This window comes from Callospermophilus lateralis, chromosome 1, assembly GCF_048772815.1.
Source record: "Callospermophilus lateralis isolate mCalLat2 chromosome 1, mCalLat2.hap1, whole genome shotgun sequence".
Classification (NCBI taxonomy): Eukaryota; Metazoa; Chordata; class Mammalia; order Rodentia; family Sciuridae; genus Callospermophilus; species Callospermophilus lateralis.
The window spans coordinates 193,401,714-193,428,622 of NC_135305.1; the positions used below are offsets into that span (position 1 = coordinate 193,401,714).

A 26,909-nucleotide genomic window follows, 5' to 3' on the forward strand; every position below is an offset into this window, starting at 1 on the left:
ATTTGAAAGACTATGTTTCACCTGCAGGGACTACTGTTTTCGAATATCTACTATAAGCATAACGGTGAGAATTTTTTTTTTTTTGGTACTGGGAATTGAACCAGAGGCACTTTGCCATTGAGCCATATGCTGAACCATATGCCATATCCCCAGACCTTTTCATTTTTATTTTTATTTTTTATTTTTTGAGACAGGGTCTCCCTAAGTTTCTTAGTGCTGTGCTGAGTTGCTGAGGCTGGCCTTGAACTTACAATCCTCTGACCTCAGCCACCCATGTCACTGGGATTATACACATGCACCATCATGTCTGGCCTTTTCAAAAGTATTTAGTATGTACCCTTTAAGTCTCATCTACCCAGTAAGGGAGTTATATATATTTTTACATGTAATTTTAAGTGTTCTGTGTGCAATATACAGAGTACAAAGCCACATAGTTTTCACAATGATATCATAGCACCGTTGATTAATATTATTATGAATTATTTGACTATATACTGGACAGTGGGCTTCCTGGTTTAGTTCCATAACTACTGGTCTTTTGGGTGACACAGAGCAGCTTTATTCAATATGCTTCTCAAAATTTAATACAAAGATATTGATGTATTGACTAAAATGCCTGTGTTTCTTCTACTTGGATACTTTGCTTTGTATGTTTTTGTAATTAAAGAAAAGAGGGTGATTTTAAATTAACATCGGTTCTGGTTTCATCTTTTCTGCTTTCTCTGTGTGTTAGCTTCCCCTTTGCCTTTATGGAACTGCTTCTTTCCATATTACATAGCTTTGTCTATTTTACCCTTTGTGAATTTCGATTTTTTTAAATGAGGCAGTTGTATTTGTATATAGCTGAATCACAGAAGTGTGTTTTTAAATGTTATGAAGCTCAGAAAGATTCCACAGACAGCTCAAGACTCTCATTCTCTTACAGACAAATCTTCCTGGGGAATAGATCTTTGAGTTCTTTGCATTAGTCACTTATATCAATCAGAAAAAGTGTGTATCCAATAAAAAGCTTACAGCGGTTGCTATACTATATGAGATTTCTCTTTAGAAATTTTACCTCAGTTTTTTCCTTGGACTGTCTTTGTGGACTTAAAATAATACAATTCCATAAAACAGTTCACAATGAAGACTTTAAAACTGTTTTATCAGTTTGACCCTTGAGTGGCATTATAGCTCACTCTCAGGTGAAATGAAGTGAACATGCTTGAATGTAAGATATAAAAAGCAAGTTGTCATGATCTGTAGGATGTGTACCTCACCACTTTGCAAAGTGAGTGATAAGTCTTTGTCTAGATATACCCGACTCTCCTTGCCATCCTAATCCTAATTGTTTTGTATAATTTTTCGGGGTGTGATGAATGGTATATACTCATTTATTCTTCATTCAACAAATGTTTAATAAGCCCAGTGTGTAAGGCTAGGAATATTAAAAAAAAAAAAATACTTACACTGTACTCTTAAAGAATAATTCCTCAATATTATGGTAAGGAGAGATACAGTATAGCACACTATAATACAATAATGATAAAATATGCTCTTGATCTTTTATACAACTCATGATTCAAAAGGGCAGAAATATGCCCAAAGTTCTGTTAGATTGGTTGGACAGAAGATAAATTAGCTACTTGGGGAAGAGAGGAGAGACAACAGATAGATGTCACTTGAGCTGGAAGGAGGAAGACATGCATGGGGACATAAATGGTCTTGGAAAAGGTTAGAATGTGAGTGACCCTTGCAGGGCTCAGGAGTTGATACTTCATTAGCAGCAGAAGCAACACAAAACTTTCTTGAGAACCTAATGTATGCTTTGGAACTCTTCTGGAAGATAGACTAACATCAATCATTTAGTTCACCCAGGGTGCTGTAGCAAAATGCCACAAATCCTCTGGTTTATACGTGATCGCAATTTATTTCTTACAGTTCTGGAGGCTGGACAGTTGAAGATAAAGGTATCAGCAGATTCAGTGGCCAGTGAGAGCCAGCTCTCTGTGTTCTCACATGTTGGGGGAGGCAGGGAAGCTCTCAGAGCCTCTTTCATAAGGACACTAACACCATTCACAAGGGTGAAGCCCTCATAACCCAATCCCAAAGGCCCCACCTCCTAATCACCATCACACAGGCGATTGCATTTCAACATCTGGATTTTGAGAGAACAACATTCACATTACAGCCACAAGAGTATGTTATATATGTGAGAATTCCACTGCCACGAAATGTGGCCCTAAAAATTGTCACATATGCTCCATGTTTGGTGGAGTTTTTTTTTGTTTTTTTTCTTAAATACTACAAAGACTGTAGGTGATGACAGGATTTTTAGCATCTGAGATTTAAGGTCTTCTCCAAATAGTCCATCTGCTACAAAGCTGTTTTTCATTGTGCATTCAGTTCACGTTAGGTATACAGTTGTACTAGAAGCTACTATATGTCACAGAGCCACACACTTCTCTATGGAATGCATTTCTTTCAAAGTGAACTCTAACAATTAGTGGCAAATGTTCAGCTATATCATTTCCAAAGAATGTTGGCCCTCTATCTGCTTTTTAGGGTACTAACCAAGTCCCACATTTGCAAAATTTACAAATGGTTTTGTAACATCTTGACTAGGCAGAAGACTAACTTTTATCTATTCACTATAGGTAGGGTAACTATGAAACAAGGAAAGAGTAGTAATGTTGCAGTCAACCAGACCTGAATTTAAAACTCAGTTACTTAAGCATTGTATGAATTTGGGCAGGTAACTTAATTTACCAAACTTTAATTTTTTTGAACTTTAAAACAATAAGAATATTAAAATCAATTTATCTGGGGTGGGGGGCATGAATGTTTGAAGTAAAATGTCTAATATACTCTGTCACATAGCTGGTGCTTGGATGATGGTAAACATGTGTGTGTGTCTGTGTCTGTATGTGTGTATGCATACATGTAGTCTAACTATTAGTAGGTGGTTCTGATCTTTAAAAGTTGCCAAGTCCATATAAAGGACTAAAAAAAAAAATCATATTTTCATGGGGATTTACTGAGCATCAGGCTCCTTCTGAATATGTTGGGGATGATATGGGTAGTATAAAATTATCTGGGACCCTGAATAATGAAGGTCTGATTAAAGAGACAAGCTCATGGGGGAAAATAGATGATATTATAAAATTATAAAAACATTTAAATGAAATGTTAGATGATTTTGTATAGGCTGTGAGCACAACAGCTCTTGAGATTTGGGGAAAATAAGTTGTGATCAAGGAAGTCAGAACATACAGTTTAACTCTAAAGCAGGGGCTGGAAGATACCAGCATCAAGGTCACAAATTCCCAATTTTTAGGCTCAGTTTACCTAGAAAATCTGCTTCATTTGGAGTTTACATTACTTAATAAAATTTCCAAATCAACTTTGAAAAATTTGAATATTCTGCCAAAAAACCAAGATTTCTTTTAAAAAATCAAGAGATCTATAAATGTGGGGATGCTATCCCTTTATGTTTATAGTGACTGGTGCTGAAAAGCAGGTGTCCCTCCAGTTGGGGCCCAAGTTGTAGTCTACAACCTATACCTGTTCCTTTACTTGACTGGCTTCAGCCTTGGAATCATTTCAAGAGGGCTTTTAGGAGTGAATTGCTGGGGGAGGGGGGATGCTGAGTTTAGCATTGTCATGTCAGTGGAGGTGATCCAACATCCAAGGGCAATTATCTGGTACCTCTAGTTGGAGATGCAGGGGTGAAGTTTGAGGGTAAAGGCAGATCTAGAGTAGGAAACGTGAACATGAAATCAATGGGAATTCAAAACTGGTAATGAAGGGGATTTTTAGTACAGTTATTCTTGTGTTGTTGTGCTTAGATCAGCTCTTGTGTACAATCCAGGCAAACTGAATCATAAACTGTGGGGATAGAGACCCAGAGTTATAAGAAACCATCCAGGTGATCCTGATTCACATTAACTTTGAAAAAAAATTTTTTTTTTTTTAGTTCATTGTGGTTATACATAATAGTAGGGTTCATTTGACATACTTGCAAGGAATAATAATGCCCCTCCTTTTGTGGGGAGGTACTGGGAATTGAACTCAGGGGCACTTGACCACTGAGCCATAACCCCAGATCTATTTTGTATTTTATCTAGAGACAGGGTGTCACTGAGTTGCTTAGTGCCTCACATTTGTTGAGGCTGGCTTGGAACTCAAGATCCTCCTGCCTCATCCTCCCAAGCCATTGGGATTACGGGTGTGCGCCACTATGCCTGGCTAATTTCCCCTTTTCAGTACCCAGTGCTTTCTCTCTCCCTCCCCTCCTCCTTTCCCCTATTCTCCTTTCTCTCTTAGTCTTCATTTTATTTATTTATTGTATTTAATTGGTACTTTATAGAATCCATAAAAGATGGAATTCACCGTGGTATATTAATATGTGTACACAGTGGAATTTTTTCAAATTTATTCCATGCACAATAAATTTTGAGATTTATCAACTTAATGAATACTACAGCACCAAAAACAAAAGTGGACTGAGAAATAAACTTTGATGTATACATATTTTACGGAACCTTGAGGAGTAAAAATAATGGAGATAAAGAGGTATATGCTAGCCAGGTACAGTGGCGCACTCCTGTAATCTCAGGGGCTCCAGAGGCTGAGGCAGGAGGAGTGCAAGTTCAAAGCCAGCTTCAGCAAAAGTGAGGTACTAAGCAACTCAGTGAAACCCTGACTCTAAATAAAATATAAAATAGGGCTGGGGATGTGGCTCAGTGGTCGAGTGCTCCTGAATTCAATCCCCAGTATCCCCCACAAAAGTATATACTAATTCACAATGGGAGGGGCTAAGGATTGGGCAGAGGGGAGTGAAGGAAGGGAAGTGGGTATAGGATAGTAGAATGATTCGGACATTATTACCCTATGGACTACACGATTACACAACTGGTGTGATTCTACAACATGTATAACCAGAATGAAAAGTTACACTCCATTTATGTCTGATGTGTCAAAATGCATCCTACTGTCACGTATGATGAACGAGAACAAACAAAACAAAACAAAAAGAAGTATATGCAAAGAATAAGCAGGCCAGGATAACTCACGGAATCTAAGGGGTTTCAGAAGGAAGGTATTCAAGGAGGTTGAATGGTGGCAAGATATCCAGGCTGATGATAACTGATTATTTCACTCATTCCGAAGTTACTGGCTATTTTTAAAAGTCTGATTCCACAGGAACAGCACAAAAATTGGGCAGTGGGCAGATAGAAGTAGCAGAAGTAAAGCAATCATACAGGAAGTCGGGCCATGGATGAATAGAGGAAAACCTAATGATGCCCAGGCTATAGCAGACAAGGCTTTGCATATGTGTAAGGGTAGACAGAGCAGGAAGAGGCCTGGCATTAGGGAAACGTTTATATTTCTGAAAAATATAGTTGATATGTAGATACACAGGCCACAGGCATCACAGGAGTGAATCATAATTGAAGGGGAGACAAAAGCAGTGACTTTTGTTTGGAGACAGGAGGGATGGCTAGAGGCGTGAGCTGGAGGCAACATATTGAAGTGCTAGCAGGGCCTGGGATCTGCAGCCCAACTTTTGGAGACTGGATAGTGCTTTTGCTGCTTGCTAGTTATGTAACCTTGGGAAGGTTATAAGATGTCGCTGGCTCCTTGTCCTCATCTTTAAATTCAGTTCCAGACAGAGCCAACCTCATGGGGGTTGTTGTGATGACTAACATGATTTGATGTATGTAGAGAGCTTTGAACAGCTGGCCCATAGGAAGTGTGATAAAAGGGATGCCAACTAAATAAAACAAATTGGGATGGATGTAAGAGAGGCTCAGAAATGGAGACACATGGAATCCTGAGCATGTAAAAGCCCCTCCAAAATCTAAAAGCCACTCACAGAAGACTCTGGAAATTGATACCACAGGATTTGGCTCTTGAAGACAAAATGGCCCCGGGGGTGTGTTGCTGTTCACCGTCAACCATGCATGAATAAATGAGCAGTTGACAGCCCTGAAGACCAAGGAATGCCAGGGTCAGGATGTGGTCAACCAGGTAAAATGACTTTCTTAGCTGACAGCCAGGATAGGAGAAAATAGAGAAGAGGGTGAGCCTAGGATCAGGATACAGAGCAGTGGATACTGGTGGAATGTTAGGCTGTGAAAGCATCTAGGAAGGTCAGGGAGACAGTACTGAATTGGTTGAGCCTGGAATAGACTAAGCAAGAAGTCAGGTGCAGCCAGAAGGAGCTCCAGTGAGGCAAGAACAAACAGGAAATCCACTGGGAGTATAAAGGAGAAGCCATGCTAACACCGAAGCCCATGTGTCCCGAGGAGGCCTTCATCAGCACTGAGCTAGAATGTGCTGCCTCTACCAAATGGTCAAAAGATACTCGTATCTGAGTTATCAATTATGCTATTCAGTAAATGCACAGGTAACAAGGCAGGATTTAGTAAAAGAATGGAAGCATAGAAGTAATTAGTATGTTACATATTGTGCTAGGAGTTTTAACATGGTATTTTATTTAATGCTTAGAGACAGTGTAAAAAAAAATAGGGCTTAGTAATCACATTATTACAAATCAAGAAACAGCAGCTGAGGAGTATAGTAATGTGCCCCAGGCCATATGGGTATTAGAGCTTAGAGTCACATCTATATTATTTGATTCTGAAGCCCCTTGTCTTTTTCTAAATTAGCTGACAAAATATGAAAGGATGCTAAGCATGCCCAAATATGCTGTGATCAGTTGGAAAGAGGACCCAGATGTATGTGATTTGCAACCCTGTTGGCATGGAAACCTCTTTATCACAACCTTCTGCTAAGAGGGCAGACTATTCTACCCCAGTCCTATAACCTAAATATATAACCTTAATGTACAATGGATGAGGTACTAACTGTAAGGATTAGAAAACTAGTGATTCTCTATTTCATTTAGAGATTGAAAATGAAAATATGCAGTTTGGGTCTGCTGCATCTGTTCCAGGTTGACATCCATTTATACTTAAAGAACCAGTAAAGACATTAACCAGTTACTAATCAAATGTGCATACCAGGTTTCTTACTAGATTACCACTCCAATTCAATCAAATATACTATCAACCAGTTATTTTGGGTGAAGAATGAGAATAGATATTGCCTGAATTTTCAGATACATTATAGGTATCTGAAAAAGAATGCCAAACAGGTGGATTTTAGTTGTAATTTGTCATTGTATTGGCTAAATGATGAATATCATTAGGCAAAACTCTGAGAAACATTGTCCATTTTTTAAACATAGACTGTTACTTGAATGAAAGAAAATGCAGTTTTGGATATGGTTGTTGATGTCTGTGGAAAGCTCCCATAGTCTCTGGGGTCCTACATATCTCATGCTTTGCAGTCTGTGTTTGTCTTTTGGAGCAGTGATTCTCAGAGCACCACCTGTCGTGCCATACTCACCTGGGAAACACAAAATTCCCCAGGCCCGCTATAGAGTTAGAATTTCAGGGGTAGGGCCCGGCAATATGTGTTAGCAAACCATCCTAGCCATTCTTGTGCACATGAAAGCTTGAGCACCACTATTTTTTAGAGAAGGTCATACTTGAAATATAGCAGTACAGCCCCTTGGATCCCATTGAACCTGTTTGTAGCATGAAAATATAATTTGCTAAATAGTAACACACTTATCTGAAAAAAGAAACTTTTTTAGAATTGCTTTTCTTTAAGAAATATGAAGAGCACTTATGATTTTCAAAAGAACTTTTCTAGAAATCTCACTTCTATAGGCTCTTCTTTTAAGTTCTTTGGAGGGTGCTTTGCACAGACATGTATGTTAACTGGAAACATTTTGTAGAATATATTTGTGAAATTTATTTGGTGTAGATACATGGTTTAGAGTTTCTTTTTTTTAACTTATACATGACAGTAGAATATATTTTTTAATTTTTCTTTTTTTTTTTAGTTGACAATGAACACAATATCTTTATTTATTTTTATGTGGTGCTGAGGATGGAACCCAGTGCCTCACATGTGCGAGGCAGGCGCTCTACTACTGAGCTACAGCCCCAGCCCAGTAGAATGTATTTTGACATATACATGGGCTATAACTTATTCTTGTGGTTGTATATCATGTGAAGTTACACTGGTCATGTTTTCATATATAAACATAGGAAAATTATGTCCGATTCATTGATTCATTCTATTGTCTCCCATTCCCATCTCCCTTCCCTTACCCCCACTCTGCCCTGTCTAGTCCAGTGGACTACCTGTGCCCCCAGCCTGTTGTGAGTTAGCATTCGATTATCAGAGAGAACATTTGGCCTTTGGGTTTTGGGGATTGGCTTGTTTCATTTAACATGATAGTCTCCAGTTCCATCCATTTATCTGCAAATGCCATTAGAGAAGTGCAAATTAAAACTGCACTGAGATTTCATCTCACTCCAGTCAGAAGGGCAATTATCAAGAATTTAAGTAACAATAAATGTTGGCGAGGATGTGAGAAGAAAGCCACTCTCATACATTGCTGGTGGGACTGCAAATTGGTGCAACCTTTCTGAAAAGCAGTATGGAGATTCCTCAGAAAACCTCATTTTACCTTAATTACCTCTTTAAAGATGTTGCCTCTGGTATAGTCACATTCTGAGGAACTGGGGGTGAATATTTCCACCTATTAATTTCAGCCCATAACAAATACACATACCTTGTCCACTCACTTTTAGTTTGAACTGGTTAATCCTTCAGAATATTAATGGTTGTGAACTTGTAGATGAAACCAATGTAGTCCATCAAGGACAACCCTCCTGCATTCCAACAGGGGCCCCAGAGCTACAGATTTGCTCCATTAGCATCTCCAAATGCCAAAGAATGAATGAGCCATCTAAAAGTAGGCAAACAACCACATTTGCTAAAAGGATAATGTTTCATCCATTAAATAAATGTGATACCTTTTTCTAGTCTGGTATCAATATAGAAGGCATGTGAAAAATGAGTTCGCTGAGAGTTAATTGACTGCGGAGACTCTATTTTCAGTCTCTGCCTGTATTTTTTGAATTAATATACACAGTGGGTGATTCAGCAAAGGATTTAAAAATAAATTCTTTGTAGAACGCTCCCAACAATTTGATGCCTTCATAATTCATGAAGAGCAGACCCATAATAGCTCTTATTTTCTCTTCAACTTTGGAAATAAAATATGCCATTAGTTTAAATTAGGCTTGTATGCGGAATAATCAAGTGTATCAACAAATATAGTTTGACTCAGATATCACTTAACACTAAGAATAAATGCCAGGAAAGAAATGGCTATTTAAAAAAAAAATCATATGTAAAACCTGTATTAACAAGTGAGGCTAAAAATATTTTAGAGATGATGGACAACATATGAGTTTATACAATTCAGTTATGAAAGCTCAAACATAAGATTTATACTTATTGTAGAATAGCTACTGTTTAAGGAAATACTCTTAGAATGTAAGGAAAATGCTCTTCGACATCTGGCTTTATTTGGTGACCACAGGAGCATTCTGGGTAGTTGGTGAATATGTAGATGCAATATGGAGTTACATATTTTTTTTTAATGTCTGAAGGTGTTAGCAGTGCTATATCAGGGCTTCTCACATTGCCTGGAGAAGGCCCACATGGAAAGAATTACTGTATAAAATGTGGTCACTTCATTTATTTCTTTCCCCCAAGAAGTTCAAACCTCCAAGGAGGTAGACCGTGGATAGTATTTTATCTCTTCTTGCTGTAGGAAACGAAAAGATAGAGATTTGAATTGGATTTGTCTGAAAGCTTCTGGATCCAGGAGGCACCTGGGACCACTGCTTAGGTGTCCATTTCCAGAATCCTTCAGTCATTTGGTCACATTTTTTTCCCTCTAATATCAGACTTTTGCTTTCCACTCGTGGGTGGCACAGTTGGAGACAAACTTTATGAAGACTTAAGTCTTGGTCTAAAACCTGGAAAGGGGAAGAGTGAAGGAGGTAAATATAGGTTTAAAATTACCTCTTTCTTTTCTTTTCTTTTTTTTTTAACCTCAAAGATCTTATTTTTTCCTTCACAGTGTGCAAAAATATACTTTTAGTGTGTCTAGTAGATTTTAGTCCAGTCTCTTTGTACACTTGGACAAAACACTAGGAAAATAAATTTACTATAGCTCTTCACAAGTATATTAGCTTGATGGCTTCTGTGCTTGTGTCTTTTTAAAAAGTGGCTTAAACTTTATTTACCTATATCAGTTGTTGACTTTGCAGGTCATGAAGAATACAGCTCCACTCAAGCAGAAAGTACCTGTTTGCCCTTGTGAGAGTTCAGACATGAACTGTAACCAGTGGCCCATTAAGTACCTTCTCTTGTTGTTCAAAGCATATCCTAGCTCTGCAAAATAATGGTTAATGCAGAACGTTGTAACAAAGCCAATGGTTGAAATTCCTATAACTCCAGTGAGGGTAGAGGTTGTGTCAAGTTTTCAGAGTTGGGTTCCATTGTTTTATTACTTCACAGTGTTGGAAAGTCTCACCTAGAGTGCAATGAGAAATAGGGAAGTCAGGAAACAGTTTACTACTATGGTGAGGTTTTTTTTTGTGTGTGTGTGTGTGTGTGTGTGTGATTTTTCCATTTAAGGTAATATTGTAATAGTTTCTGGGAAATAAAGTAAGTTCTCTTTCTTCTTTTTTATTAAATTGCTTGCCAAAATATAAAATACAAGTTCTTTCTACAAGAATGCACCTTGATTTTTTTTAAGTTGTTGTAAAATAATGATAGCAGCATTTTCCATATCCTACATTTAGTGGAGAAGAAACTATCCTTGTGATATTGAGGTAGTGATACAATATGCATACCTTCAGTCCAGAGTCCCCTTGTGAGATGTAATTCTGTATAAAAAACAGTAATTTTCAATTTTATCTTTAAAAGCTAGAGCTAAATTTTAATTTTGAAGGTACTTCTATAAAAATTTCAGGAGAAGCTTTAGAAACCAATTAAGAAGGAGTTTTGTCTTAAGGCTTTCTCTGCCTGACATTATGCGTTAGTTATATATATTTTAAATTCTTTTGCTCTGTTGTTTTTTTAAATCATTCGCATACTGTATTAGCAGAACCTTTTGTGGAAAATACTTTCAGCAAATTTCCTTTTCATCATCATCATCATCATCATCATCATTATCTTCTTCTCTTTTTTTTTTACTTTTCTATTCTCTTTCTATATTTTGCAAATGTTTCTTTGCCTGGATTGTTCAAAACTAATAAATATTACATCTAGTTCCTTGATATGATCTGTGAATCATTGTCTACTGAAGGAACTGTTCAAATATATTATTTTACTGGTTATTTTCCCCAAAGAGAAACTCTTGGATGAAATCAGAGTTTGCTAGAGAGGCATGTATGTGTTTACTCTGAAGTGAGAAAGGACAGGTGTAGGGGGTTTGGAAGGGAATGAGCATATAAGTCACTAGGCATGGAGGTAATACAAAATAAACAAAAAAAGTTTTAAACTTGTGAGTATTTGTGTGAATAATTGCATGAGAACATAGCTAATGAAACCCCTTACACTAAATATTATGGTGTAAATTGTAAACTCCATCTTTTAGCAAATAAAAGATCCGTGCCCAATTTCTTACCAGAAGATTTTGACAGTCTAAATGGTAGTGATTTAGTGGCTGTTTGAAATAGAATCTGTATCCTCTTTTATGTCTCATCTACCACAGAGAATGCCAAATACTGGTATTCTACAGTAGATGAGAGAATAATCATAATGTGCGGAAGAGCTAAGATTAAATGTGAGCTACTGTCAGCCACTGTCCTCAGTTCTTCAGGTTTGTCCCCTTTAGCCTTCACATCAGCCCTAGAAGGAAGATACTATTACCTCATCTTATATATTTACAAATAAATTTGTATCATTGCAAATAAATAATAATCCACACCATTATTTGAATAATTGTGTCTACATCACTAGATGATGAAATGATGTGTAAAGAGTACATGAGGTGGTGGCCAATCAAATACATCCAGACTGAACTGGATTTCAGCTGTGGCCGTTTAGCACCATGATATATTCTTTGAACTACTACACTAACTGCCTATGGAACCTAACACCTGGATTTCTGAAGATGTGAAGTTGATTGAACCCGACTTCATATATGTAGTTTCTTGTTTTTTTTTTTTTTTTTTTCAGAAGAAAAAAACCTAAAGTCTAAGGAAGATGGGTTAAACTCTTTGAAGTCACAGCAGTAGGTATGAGTCAGAATGGGAGGTGAACCCCATTCAGCCTGGCCCTGAGTCTTATACTGTTCTCCATGAGTCCATAGATGACAAGTTACCTTGATCACAATCACATGCATTTCCTTTCAGCCACCAACAATAGTTCAATAGGGTTATCTATGAAGACACAACCCAGTGCTCAGGTAGGGGAAATGCATGGCAGAGTAATAAAGAAGATCTTGAGAAAGGAGATCATCCAGGTGTGAAATGGGAGTTCAGAACTTGTTTTCTGTGGTATATTCACGCGCAATTATGCCCTGAAGTTCATTAGGCTATTTTAAGTCTGTTCCTTGGGTTACAATAACAGGGCTTTTTCTTTCTCTGTTTCAGGTATGGAAAAATTGTATCCACAAAGGCAATTCTTGACAAAAACACAAATCAATGCAAAGGTATGTATAAGGGCATCCATACTCTGAGCTCTCGCCCATGCTGTTCGATTGATGGTCGCTAAATCACGGCGGTCCAGGCCTCAGCTGCACAATGATGGCAGTGTACAGTATATGGCAACCCTCTTTAATAATGCCAGTGCTTTGATGAGTTGTATTTCTGGTAACATCGCTCATTAATTTTTTTCATTAACAAACAAAATGAAAATCACAAATCAGAACAAGTATCAAATTGCTTCAGCATAAAACTAAATTACCTCCTAACAACTTTGGGTTGTCTGATTTGAATGATATTATCAGGGATGCAAATTGATTTCCTATATAAAAATGAGGAGCACTGGGAAACTTTCTCTTGCAAAGCATGTTTAATTTCTCTGTTCTTTAAAGCTTTAGCAACATTTGTTGACAAGGAATACATTTATTGATGGGCCCTCTGTATCTAAACTTTGGCTATAAATAATTCACAGGATTTCAGAGTTGGTATTTCATTTAGTCAGGCTTTTTTTTTTTTTTTTCCTTTCCTGAACACATATCTGAAGTCTTTTGACGATATCTGTGGCTTATGTTTCTCAGTGTCTGAGAATCCCATATACTTTTAAAGGTTGTGTTACATTTTTATTTGTGAAATCTATATGGTCTCTCTTGCATGACTGCGGTTCTTACTGGAAAATTGGAAAGCTTCTTATAACATATGTTGTTTGTTGTTCTTAATCCAGTCTTCACTGTAATACTGAGATCAAGAAGTGTGGAAGAGCCAAGATCATTTTAAAAACTGTCCCCATTTCTTATGCAAATATTATATGCACACATTTTAAGGAAAAAAACCCACTCATATGTGCATATATATTTGGGTAATGGGAGCCAGAGTCAATTTAGCAGTTTAAAAAATATAACATTCCATGTCTCCTTTAAGCTAAAAAATACAGTAGTTACTATAAAGCAAAGATAAGACATGGTTTCTGCCACCCAAATGTTCTATTTCTTGTTGAAATGAAATCAAGAAACTATTCTTAATATTCCTATTAGGAAACATGCATTGCCCTAGTTTATGTCAGAGTGTCACAGAAGAACCTGTAACAGAAGTATCTATAGAATGGTATCATGATCAGATATGTACTATTGGCATAGCCCTGTTTGGGGGTAAATGCAGTTTTAACAATGTGCTAAAGGAGATTCCTTTTGGGGGAATGAAATTTATAAAAGCAAGGCAGAATGCTTGATATCAGGATCAAGTTGATGCTCTGGAGAAAGAGTTTCAGAATATAGTTATATAGTTATATACTATATAATATAGTTGAGTAGACCCATGTAGCTGGATTGGAAAATCAGACCTGTTAAGGAATTTGGTAGAGAGAAGGATGGGATGAAGCTTTTGGAGGCTTTAAAAATGTTTTTCTGTAGATTTTAAACTTATTTATGCATATAACGTGAACCCTTTGATATTAATAGTTTTTGAGTAGATATACTGTGATTGCTTATGCATTTAAGAAAAGATATTTCAGCAAAAATGGGTGAAATTGGATTACAAGGAGAGAAAGTGAAGACAGAAAAAGAAAAAAAAGGAAGTTTTGAAGCCATAGGTCAAAGGTAAAAATAAGGATAGAGTCATTCTGTTTTCTAATTGTCATTAGGGTAGTGGAAAGGGGTCACTATAGAACCAGTTACTCTCTCTGCAGATGAAAGGTAAAGCGGCATCAAGTGAAACTTGCATTTTGGGTGTTCATGATTGGGGAAGAGAATTTGCTGCTCATAGAGGTTAGAAGTCCAGAAGCAGCAATCACAAGTTTTGGGGGGAAGATGATAAATTCCATGCTGGACATGCTGAGCTAGAGGACCTGGCATAGCATTTGTGTAGGAAATGTCAAAGAGGAATCTGCGAGAAAGCTTAGGGTTACAGATGGCCAAGGGAGTGAGATCACCAAAGGATAATCTGTGGAAAGGAAATGGGCAGGGGTACATTACGGAGAGCAACTGAAAACAGTATCTTGGAGAACATGTCGGAGTAAAACTGGACCATGACAGTCATTCCTGCTGTGGGAAGCCTCTGGTATGTTAGAAGCATTAGAGTATGATTCCCAATCTATTTCCAAACTATTTTGGGTAAAAATATCTATGGGACCAAACAGAGAAAATTGAGATCCCAAGACAGGCAGCTGATCCCATTGATGAAATACCAACCAGAGGCATTAATCATCATAGGCAAACAACATCAGGGAACCCTAGTACATTCTATTATGTGTCTGATAGCTGCAGTGGTCCATATGAAAGGGCCCTTCCCTAGGCAGATTTCTGCTTAACCATTCAGATGTCTCTGACCACTGGATATCATTGGAGAGGACATAGAGGAGACTGCCCATATGTAAAACTATCCTTATATAATTGTGTGGTTTGAAAAGTGATTTAACCAAAAGCAGGCCAGAGTCTCCATAAGTAAGTTATCCAGTGTGCGGGAGAAGCTGATCTGTACAAACTACTGTGGGGCTCCTCAGCTGAAGTCCTAACTCCTATCCATAATTTTTGGTAAGTGCTCATTTAGTTTTCTGTCTCTCTAGCGAGATGTTTGAAAATAACCAAGACAGGGCCTGTGTAATCTAGAATACCTCTTTCCAAAGTGAGATGTGTACAGGGTATAGACACATGCTTATTTGAAGTAGTAGAAAAAAATACTAGAACATGCATCTCTTTTGGTTTCTACACCAACTTTTTATAAATATTTTGCTATGTAAGCATCATAAATACCTATGTCTTTCATATGTAAGTATTGGGCTTTCCACTCTAAGATATTTGTATTCCTAGCAGTCAGGTTTTAAAAAGTAGTTTGGAAATTATTGGTCTTAAAACATAATAGGCACCCGTAACTATGAAATACAAAAAAGAAGAAGTAAGGGGAGGAGAGGCGATGGGGAAGGGGAGACTGTGGAACAAACTGGGAAAATTTCATGAAATCAATCCTTCAGTCATGCTGAAGCTGACTGTGGGGACTGGAGGGCTGGAGATTTTTGCTGAGAAGGTCACGTGAAGAAGCCTTGGTGATTATGTGACCATTATACACTTACAAAAATCCTCAGTCACCTTGTTTTGGCCTCAGCCTTTGGAACCTCTGGTTAGCAGTAGTGACTCTGACTGATGATAACGTTCACCAAGCATATCATGTGAGAGGCACTAAAAAGTAAGCAGTCACGACCAGAAATGTACTATTGGCATGGTCATGTTTTGGGACAAATAACCATCTTAATGGGGTACTGAGTCCTATTTAGGGCATGTCCTTCCAGAAAAGTGGACCTTGATGTAATTACACATAGAGACAATTAGGAAGAGACAAAAATTACATTTCAGGAAAATAGCTGATAGTTATTAATGATGATCATGGAATAAGTCTCTGAGATGTGGAAGAAGATACAGGTGTTCAGAGAGTTCAAGGACCTCATGAAACCAGGTACTAGAACGATGATCTTGGGGTTTTCTGCAATCCTCAAGAAATGAAGCAAGGAAGAAGTTGACAAAAGTGACTAATACAGAAAGTATTTGTGGAAAAATAACTAGAATGATAAATTGAGGGTCTGTAGACTAGGGTGAAATGAAGGTTGGTTTTAAAGTTGGTTGATGTGGGATTCTAAATTGGAGATTTTAGATAGGACTGGGACAGTATCGAGAAAGGAACATGCAAGACTCCCACCCACTCACTAAGAAAGAAGTGGGTAGAACCGTGTGGACGAAACAACAACACAATAGAATAACAAAAACTTGAGAGGGCTACAAGAGAAGAGGTATCCTTAGGGCAAGTTAGGCAGTCATAGGAAATATGAAAATTAAAGCAATTTACAGTGATCATTTATATCCACTCAAAAAGCAAACACGTGGGCCATCCAGTGCTTCTCAGTGTGAAACTGGTGCATGACATCTTCACCATTACCATGCTACATTGGAAGTCTTTTTGCAAAGTTGGTTCAGAAAGAGCAATAAAGGGCATAGTCATTGATACTGATTATTCCGCTGAGAACATTGTACCAAAGATTTTATTCAACATATTTTTTAAAATTGTGTATACATGCAACCAGTCTGAACACTCTTCTATTCTCCACTCTAGAAAAATATATACGCAACATTCAAATTCTAGCTTATGGGCCATATACAACTGTTACATAGCTATTAAATTGGTAATCATAAGAACTAGACTGTCAGATCCTGGGAAGTGTTTGTCATGTGAAACTAGATCAGTATTAAAGAATATAAAAATAACCTAAACATAGAGAAATATAAATATCTGAAAATAAGCATAGCTATGTTATGACTATGGTAGATCTGTACTGCTTCGGTGGAGCACTGCCACTCCACTTACTAGCTGTGTAACTTGGAGTCAATTACTCAACCTTGCTGTGCTTTAGATTCCCCATCTGTAAAGAGATAATGATAAGAGGGCCTCATTCACAGAGCGTTGTGATGATTAAATGAGTAATATTTGGAAAATGCTTGACAAAATCTCATGCTCTTTTGTATAAAATATTTTTATACAAAATAGTTTCTGTTAAAATGTAGAATTATGTGTGATATATTACTATTATATTCATGTTTATCTGAATCTGTTCCGCAGGAAAACAAAAATACATCTCTTAGAACAATTGAGCTGGTTTTAATTATATTTATATTTTTATTGTTCTTTCTATGAAACCTGAATAACTCATGATAATGTTTTTGGTTTTTTTCTTTATAAAATCATTTCATATGAATAGTAAAGAATTAGAACGCCATGCTTTGCTTCTTTAAATAATGGGCAGAAGTTGAGTTATTTAGGACCATTGCTTTCTTAAGGGAAGAAATTGAAAAGTGTGGAAAGTGGCTACTTAAAACAAAATCACTATCATTGAGACTGTCATTATAGAACACAAATTGGATTTGTACTTTACTGAGACACTTGGTTTTCCATCATTAGCAACTTCGCCTGAGATGAAGGCTGTGCGATTAGAACTAAACATTATGAAGACAAGGATTTATTCCATTTTGCTTTTAAAGATGTGATACAGAATCATTTTTTCATGAGCTGTTGCACAAGCAGCAGATCAGATGCAAGTTAGTTTTTAGTTGAGGTCTGAGAAAGTACATGCATTAGAGATAAAGAGTAAGGGTATCAAAATCAACCTCCATAACCCCATAGACTCTTTGACTATTTTAGCATCTGAAAGACAGGTTTAGTTGTCTCCTTCACACTACCTATAAGCCCATCAGGTGTGGATGCTAGTTGGGTGGGGACACACACTCCTTGCTCTGTTGGGAAGCATTTTCCGGAAATTTTTCAACATAACCTCTGTTTTCAAGATTGCTCTTTCTTGGGTGGTGGCTGTGATTGCTTTGGTTCTGTGTAATATAACAACATAAAACAAAACCATCACCGTCAGGCCAAAATGACCAGAAGTTGCTGAACAAAGCCAGCAATCTCTCCAGATGGGAAGTAATGAAAAACAGACCACAAACTTGTTCAGATACTCAAACACAAGGACTAAATGAAGAGCTATCGCACGAGTTTCTGAGATGTGTGCTGCTTTGTTTTTTGTTTGTTTTGGTTTTGTTTGTCCCACTGGGTTTTCCTCCTGAGTCCCAATGTATGAGTTAGTTTAAACGGTTGGGAAAAATTAAATGAAAGAAGCTATTGACAATAAGGTGTCCATTTTAAATGAATTTGGTTGTCTCTGCTTTTTTTCTGCTTTGTAAGGTCGGCTGTCCTTTCTCCACCCTCCCACACCCCCACACCCCCACACCCCTATTTTTCTGATGTGCTATGTGTTTGGAGCAGAGGGAATGAGTAATGGATATTCCATAGAAAGTTTCCATGCCTAATAGCCAGAGAGTGCTGGCGACACATACAGTCGCACCATGAAGAATCTGAAATATGCCCTCCTGCCTCCCGAGTCACAAACTGCTTGAATTATATTTATTGAAACTAATGTTGCCTTTGACATGTCACTTAAAATCAAAAATGATGACAAGCATCTAAAAGTTCTGGAATAATCCATGAGTGATATCATTCATTCATTTTTTTGAGGGGGGAGTGTACCAGGGATTAGACTCAGGGGCACTTGGCCACTGAGCCACATCTCCAGACTTACTTTGCATTTTATTTAGGGACAGGGTCCCACTGAGTTTCATAGCACCTCGTTTTTGCTGAGGCTGGCTTGAAACTTGCGATCCTCAATCTTCAGCCACCCGAGCTGCTGGGATTATAGGCGTACACCTGTAATCTTGTCTTTTCTTCAGTCAAGGGAAAAATTCCGCCTGCTAAAATGTATGGAGATGGATAGTGACAGAGAGGGGTGTGTGACTATATTGTTGGACTGTATTTATTTAGTAGTTCTAGATCCATGGCCATTTGTCTACTTTGTTTTAAGTATTTCTCGGTGATTAAATATGAGGCCAAGCAGTTGGATGTACTTGGAATTCATTTTATTTTTGTTTTCTTCTTTATGCACTGACAGGAAATATTTATATAGCCAGTAGGTGAAGAGCAGATTGCTATATAAAACCCATGGACCAGCAGGAAGGGCAAATAGTATATTTGCTCATGTTTTTAGGTACAGTCATGATAGAGTGGGACATTGCCCCTACTTATGGATCAGTCCTACCAAGGGATATTGACATGCACCGGGTTGTAATGTACATGTGTCAGTGAGTAGGACTATTTAATTCTGGCAGAGAGCAAACTTATCTGAGCTGCTCTACATAGAATCAAAGCAAGCAAAGGGGAAAATCCAGTGCCATGCTACAGAGAGGCTCTTTACTAGTACCTTTTATTTCCTGAAAGCAGTGCAAACTAAAATAAATGTTCTGTGAAATTTATGAGTCTGAGGAATTACATTTGGAGAGGAATAGGTACCTTCACCAGGTGGGCTCACAGTCTATTGAGCAAGAAGCTCATGAAACAAAATGATCTGAAAAACACATTTATTCAATTTTCAAATAATGGAATTAGATTACTTAAAGAAAAAAAAAAGGACAAAAACAGTTGTAAGTTGTATGCTCCTTTGATATCGCAGATGTGTGATATTTCTGTACGTTTCTTTCATGAATTTTACTGTATTCTGGCATTCATTTTGCCACTAGTCACAGGTAATCAATATAAAAACTGACATGTTTGTTTGGTGTTGATATTGGCCTTTATTTTTATTTCAGAAGAGGTTAGTTTATGTAGGAACTTTAGTACCTTCAGCCAGTGCATTGGGCTGATTCAGAATTGTTCTGTAGGTACTGTTTACATGGAATTTTTATTCTTGACCTATTTTGAGGAAAATGACAGTCTTTTTAAATGATTTTATAGCCAAAGTTGGGGGAAAAATAATATTCACATGGGTGGTCAATGGTTTCCATTTGTTCTCTTTGGCTCAACCAGACAACTACAGCCAAACTTATTTCTCCTGCCAAAAATAATTCTTCCTAATTTATTATTTGCAATATCTGAGTACTAGACATTTTAAAGAATCATATGGTGATGATGATCATCATCATATCATTATTATTCTGTGTTAACTTCAAGAAGTCTTTGGAATCAGTGTAAACAAAATAGATATTCATATTTTGGAAGACATACACTTGCACAGTTTTCTTCAATAGAGTTTTATAGCTACCTGTTTACTCAGCCTAGAGTTGCTGTTTCATGTATGTTAGGCAAAAGTAATAAAAATGTCCACAAACCAGTATGGCAGTGCACACCTGTAATATCAGCAACTCAGAAAAGTAAGGCAGGAGAATTGCCAATTTGGAGACCAGCCTCCACAGTTAATCAAATAAAAAAAATAAAAATTAAAAAATTAGAAAGCACTGGGATGTAGCTCATTAGTAAAGCATCTCTGGGTTTAATCTGAAGAGAGAGAGAGAGAAAAGAAAGCCTACAAGCACTAAATATAACAGACAATATTGCTATTTTAAACCTAAGTTTGTATTTGATAGCATTTAATACTGTACCTATCTTATGTTTTTACACATGCACAAATGATGAGATTTTATTGAGAATAATTTTTAAATATTGCAATGGAATGTTAAATGTCATAAAAATAAAAAAAAAATAAAAGAGTTATGTCTCAACGATGAAAATGTTTCTAAGCCATGTTTTGTAACTGAACAGCAATCCCTTTGCCCAGATAAGGCATCTACTCCGCTTCATTCAGTTCCCTATGTTTAGAGTCTGACTTGTGTCAATACACATAAGATGCTCTTTCTTCTTGCTTCTCCTAGTCTACATCAATTGTTTTTTGGTGGACTCTTCCCATCTTGTCTAGACACTTTGCAACACCAGTTTCGTCAAACACCTTCCAAGATCAAAAATCTTTTGCTTTACCATCTCTCCTGCTTCTACAATTAGGGTCCTTTTTGTAGATTATAATCTCCCCAGGCTTTGGGTGGGACTTACTTTCCATGGCCAATGACTTCAGGACAGAAGACATTACTTAGATTCCAGGGCTTTGTCTTTCTCTCCAGGCTGGTAAAAATACTAACGGCACCAAAGACATACAATAATAAAAACTACACAAACAACAAAGCAATGATTTCTAACTCAGGATGTTTATTTTATTAATGTGGAATTATCCCTTTTGTTGCCTTAAAGTTATCTATTGTCACTCATCAGTGATCTTATAAAGACATGAGAAGTTTTAGATGGTAATATATATTTAAAATGATACGTAAAATATAATAATGTGTGTGAGGCACTAGTATGTTTGTGTGTGTTCAGTCTATTAAAATTTAAGTAAACTTTCAATACCACATAAATAAATAGAATTGCAGATATTTTTAAAAAATAAATAAAAAAGACACTCCATGGATTTTTTAGTAATCTATACAAAAAAAAGAAAGAAAAAAATTGATTTAGTTTCTTGAATATGTTATATAATATCTCCAAACATCTGTTTCCTCAAACAGTCAGACGATATTATTTATATCTACAATAGGGAAATTGTTTTCCAAGTTTCATGGAACCATGTTTGTTGTGTGTCTGGCACAGAGATCAGGTAAACGTTTGTATGGTCTGAGACATTTCTTCTCACAGGAACCAGGTTGTCAAGGGCTTCTACACATCTCACATGCTTTAATGTGGTTCTGAGTACATTTTAAGTGTTGAAGGAATGTGTGTTTCATGAGTTGACATGTGTTTATTGAGTCAGGCTTTGCTAATAACAGAAACTAAAAGTACTTCAAGGATGATTCTTTCCTGTGTTTGGTGTTGGCTATATGATAGCCCTCAGGATTTTTCAGGCCTATAAACCCGATGTCTTTGAGAAAGAGCACATTCCACCACAGTGGCAGGTGGTGGAATTCATTCTGATTGAGTTGGATAGGTTCTGAAAAAAAAAAAAATGCTTCTGGGTTCACCCTTTGGTATGCTGTTCACTCTGCAGTGTTGTTTTACAAGTTCAAAGGTAAAAAGAAGAAAAAAGAGTCTAAAAATGTTCACTTTCTTGGTTTGTGAAACCATGGAAAAGCATATAAAATTGAAGACATGGTTGGCAGTATTTTGACTGATGCTTGTTATTATTCTTATTAATTTATTATTATTTAATCTAATCCTATTACTATTAAAAATATCTATTTCTTTGCTTTAAGAAGGAATGAGAGGTCTAGAGTTGAAAGAGAAAAATCCAGCAAAAAAATTAAAAATATAAAAAGTTCAGTATAAAACCCTAAATTTAATTTGAAAGATGAATATATCATTGCTATTGTTCTTCAAGGGGTTACAAGTGGCTCAAATATCTCTTTATCCATAAAATATTGGTGATCTAAGGACTGGGTATCATATGATTATTTTTAAAGCTGGCATGCTTTTCTTCCTGTGTTGGGGAATAAGAGAAAAATGCAAGGTTTGCATTTAATTTCTGCTTGTGATGAGAAAAAAAGCTCTTCATTTTAATTGTCAGGCATCATGAGAGACTTACTGGCCACTCAGCTGATGTTGATCCTAAAGTGGAAGGAACCCATATTTACAGACTGTCTTTAGCCTACCCTCTCTGTGGCATCTTTAAAGAAATAGTTTCTCAATAAACAAAAATTACCTCAAATTGCAGATCACGGATGCTCACAATTTCAGAGCTTGTGCACTATGGGAAGAGTAAAAGCTAAAACTAAAGGTTTCTGGGAAGCAATTGCTAAAGAACACACTGCACTTTGGGATGCAGTTCTTTGATAGGAAAAACTGCACAGGAGATGTATGAATGAAATCAAGTTGCAAAATTCCTTGAGAAATATAAGTCCCCTTGGAATTTATGTCTTTGGGGGAAGGTTTGCTATAATAGAAAAATTAAACTAGATTTTAATATAAAGAATGAATGAAAAAAAAAGGATTTTTTTCTTGTAAAGGAAAACTATATGAGGTAGAATTTGGAGTCTCATAAAAATTATTATTAAACTATTATAATTTAACAGTTTTTAAAGATTCTCATAAGATTTTTTAATGACAAGGGGTTCAAGATGAAAATATTTCTAATTTTACATGTAGGATATAAAGAACTTATGGGTGGTATCTTTCCATAGGGAAGTAGATGATGAAATTGAGAGTGATTTAATAAGAGGAAAACTTAACAAGTCAAAGATTTCCATATTTTTCTCTAACTCATCTCAATTTCTCAATTGTATTTTAAACCAAATGAGAGCAACTCCAGGTGAAACATAAATCCACATAAAAATCTCTTAGATGTGATAAGAATATATTTATTAAAGTTAAATAATCATATATGTTTGTCAGCATGTCTCTGTGTATCACATGTTCAAGATATTTGAGATGCTTTTATTCTAAGATAATTTTGAATCATTTATCCAGAGATTTACTTCTTAAATTCTTTGTAATTGATCAGGTGTAGTGCTACATCAACCAAAGAAGTGCTGGGGAAGTTGTTATCTTTCAGTAGATTCCTGGTTTTTTGTGGTTTTCTTCTGTTGGAAGAAATAATCTAAGACAAGCAATAATGAGTTAACATGGCCTTCACAATTACCAAATAAAAGCTTGTGCAAGCATTGAAAAAGTTTGTATATTTGAAACCTGTGTGAAAATGTCTACAGCTCTATTTTGTAGCAGTGTATTTGCCACTCATTATATTCTATTAATACACATTATTAATACAACTAAAACCATCATAAAATGGTGTCCAGTTTTGCCTATCTTTCCTCTATGTCCTTCAAAAGTTTCTAGTCCAGGGCCAAGACCTTGGCTCTGTTTCCTTTCAAAGAAAATTTAAAATATGATATAAAGTATGTTTTTCCAGATAAGATGATTCCAGTTTGTGAGTAGTCATCTGTAGACAATACAATGCAAATATGGTACATGAACTGGTGAAAGTGATAGGCACTGGCAAACCAGGGGATGGTCGGTCTGTTTGGAGAGGAAGACTTGTGGTATCTCTGTTAACCCAATATCTTGTCTTTTCTAGTATCACAATGTTAGCATTTACTAGCATTTTTTACCTGTACTTCCTATCTGAATTCCCCCCACATAGAAGGTAAAATTTTTACCTTACCTGTCATCAGCATACCAATGAACCAATCAAGCAGTGAACCAAATAGCATAGATTCAAAGGACCAGACATTAAAAAAAAAAAAAAAAAAAAAAAAGAGAAAGTGAATCCCCAGGGCTGAGATGTGTTTGGTCTTTTTGCCCAGGAGACAAGCCCCACTTCACAATGTGAAAAGAGAATGAGTTTATGATCTGTGTGTACCCGCCATTATATTTATACTGATATGCTGTGCAACTCAGACATCAGTAGTTGTTCGGCATACTAGGAGTCTCTTAAAACATTCCTGTAATTCATCAGAAGGACAAATTCACCAACGGGAGGAATGTTGTTTGGCTACAACACTGTTTAAAAGTATTTAGATAGGGATGCCTTTCAGTGGAGGTGAAAACATCCAGTAATTCTTTAAAACCAATCCATTTCAGTCACATGCATACCTGCTTGGTTACTGAAGGCCAGAGCATCTTCTACTTTTAATAACCTATGCTATTGTTGGGTGGGTATCGAGAAACTATGGCAGTTATTATCCTCCCCATTCTACCAGGAGGAAGCAAATCTGGAGATGCTGAATCATGTGTCAAATATCATGCAGTCAGCATCCGAGCACATGGTATCTAACCACAAAGCCTACTCCCCTCTTTGACTCTTTTCCCCCACAGAATAATCCCCATGAGTAAGACTAACGTAAATGATCCTGGATATCATTAATGACAAGCAGACACAGGCAAAATGTTTTGAGTTTATACGAAGGCAGACAATTGGAAAGAAATACTCATTAGTCCCTATCCACCTCCTTCCATTTCAGCGTGAATAGTATTGATTCAGGTTTCTGTTTGTCACTTAATACAGACATAAAAACATAGAGACAGTGATTGGAAAGCACAGGATCCTATTTTATATTTTAAGACTGCTTTTCTGCTAACTTCAATTTTGCACTTACATTAACAAATGTCTAGCATTCTACCTGTGTTAATGTCAAAGTGAGAGGTAGTTTAATAGATTCTCAGTGAGAAAACACCCGTAAAATTATGGGTGGTGGTAGGAAGACAAAATGTGGATAATATTTTCTCTTTCTCCCAGACTCAGGAGGAGCTTTGCTTCCTCAGAAAGGGCCTGTGTGATGCAGTTTCATAGCAAATGTGCTTTTCCACTGAGTTTAAGTCCTTGGCTTGCCTCTGTGTTTGCTCAGTGGGTTTAAGGTTGGCCTCTGAAGAGGCCACTCCATCCCAATGACTTACCCAGCTTCCCTTTTTGACTTCTTTAAACAGCTTACCCTTTAGTTGTGTCGAGTGCTTTGAGGTCATTATCTTCTAGATGGATGAACTTGGGGAATAGACAACTGTTTTTTATTTGGATTCTGAAGGTATGACAAAGTACAGGCCAAAGGCTTTTCATGATTTGAACCTATCCAGGAAGCAGATCTTGCAGGAAAACATCCAACTGCCTGCTAAGGCCAATTTTTCCATTTCCACTCTGGTTTTTCTCAAAAGTTTCTTCCCCCACCCATCCACATGGTTTCCTATTGCCTGCAGTTTCCTTCTAGTCTCTATCCCCAAATCCACCTGGTCCCTCATTCCCATTTGTGATTAAAGAAACCTTCACAAACTGTGGTCAGTTTTTTTGTTTTTGTTTATGTTTTCCCAAGAGCTATATTCAAACTCATGTGTATTTCCTCTGGAGATGGTGCCTTGGAATACTCTGCCTGCATTTGAGTGTGAATTTTTGTGGGGTTTAGATTCTAACTCCCTTCCTTTCCCACCTAGTTCCTGAGAGGGATCCTGTCCTGACATTCCATTGCCCAGCTCTGCTCTTATAACTGGATCTTGATAATGGGACTATTGAGAGAATTATTTTACTTCTTCCACACCACCATCTGCTGTTAGTCTAATAACAGCTAGGCAACCGTTCCATATTTGTAACCAAAAGCAAGTCATTCTTGTTTCTTTTTACGCTAAAGACTGTCTCCAGCATGTAACTATGCAGAAGATGTGCATTGTAAACAATAACAGAGCATCTCTGTCCCAACTTGGTAACTGGCAAGCATCCTCCCTGCCAGAGATTTTTTTTTTTCTCTTTTACTTTTTTGGACAAAAATGCAGAACAAATGCCAAGGCTTGCTAAGTTGGATTTCACTTTGGAGTTGAAGTTTTTACCTGAAGCTCTGAGCTGCAAATGGTTTCACTTGGGCTTTGTTCTCTAAACAATTTGTAGATGGTTGTGTTCAGAATTCCCAGCCCTCCTTCGCTAACTGCACACATGTGCAAACACAGAGAGGCTCTGACCTTCAGATCCACTCCAGAAATACAAACTTCATCTCTAAGTTTAGAGAGGAAATGCTTCCCTCTGCTTGCCAGGAACTTGGATTGATGTTTTGCCCAGGTCACACGTAGGACTGAGCTGTTCCAGGCAATAGTGGAAAAAGTGACCTCCTGGGTAATATGTGCGTCATGAAGATTCGTCTCTGTCCTTGGTCCAGGTCACTTAAAGTGCACAGGCCCTTCCTTATGGAGAGTTTGGGAACCACAAAACTGGACCCAGACAAAGTGAAAATTATTGATAACTGGCCTAAGATAACTGGTTTTCTGGAAAACAACTTGACATAAGAAACACTGGGATATTTTTGTGGTCTCTGATATATTTATGTGTTATTTTTAATTGATAAATAAAAATTGCATTTATTTATCATTTAACTTGGTGACTTTGTTTTTATTTTGCAGTGCTGGGGGCAAACCCAGGTCTCTAGATTTTCAAATATGTATACAATGTGGAATGGTTTAATCAAGCTAATTAACATTTAAAAGTCCTTACATACTTGTAATTTTTGTGGTGAGAATACTTAAATTCTACTG

The 26,909-nt window shown here is 37.0% G+C and overlaps 1 protein-coding gene across 4 annotated transcripts in view; it reads left to right on the forward strand.

Moving 5' to 3' along the window:
• The window catches only part of Rbms3 (RNA binding motif single stranded interacting protein 3), a 663,558-nt gene that overhangs the window by 180,686 nt on the left and 455,963 nt on the right, over positions 1-26,909 (forward strand). For all 4 annotated transcript variants that reach the window (XM_076843087.1, XM_076843092.1, XM_076843100.1 and 1 more), the window contains exon 3: positions 12,522-12,580. In XM_076843087.1, the coding sequence (XP_076699202.1) occupies positions 12,522-12,580 (59 nt within the window). The remainder of the gene's footprint in view (positions 1-12,521; positions 12,581-26,909) is intronic.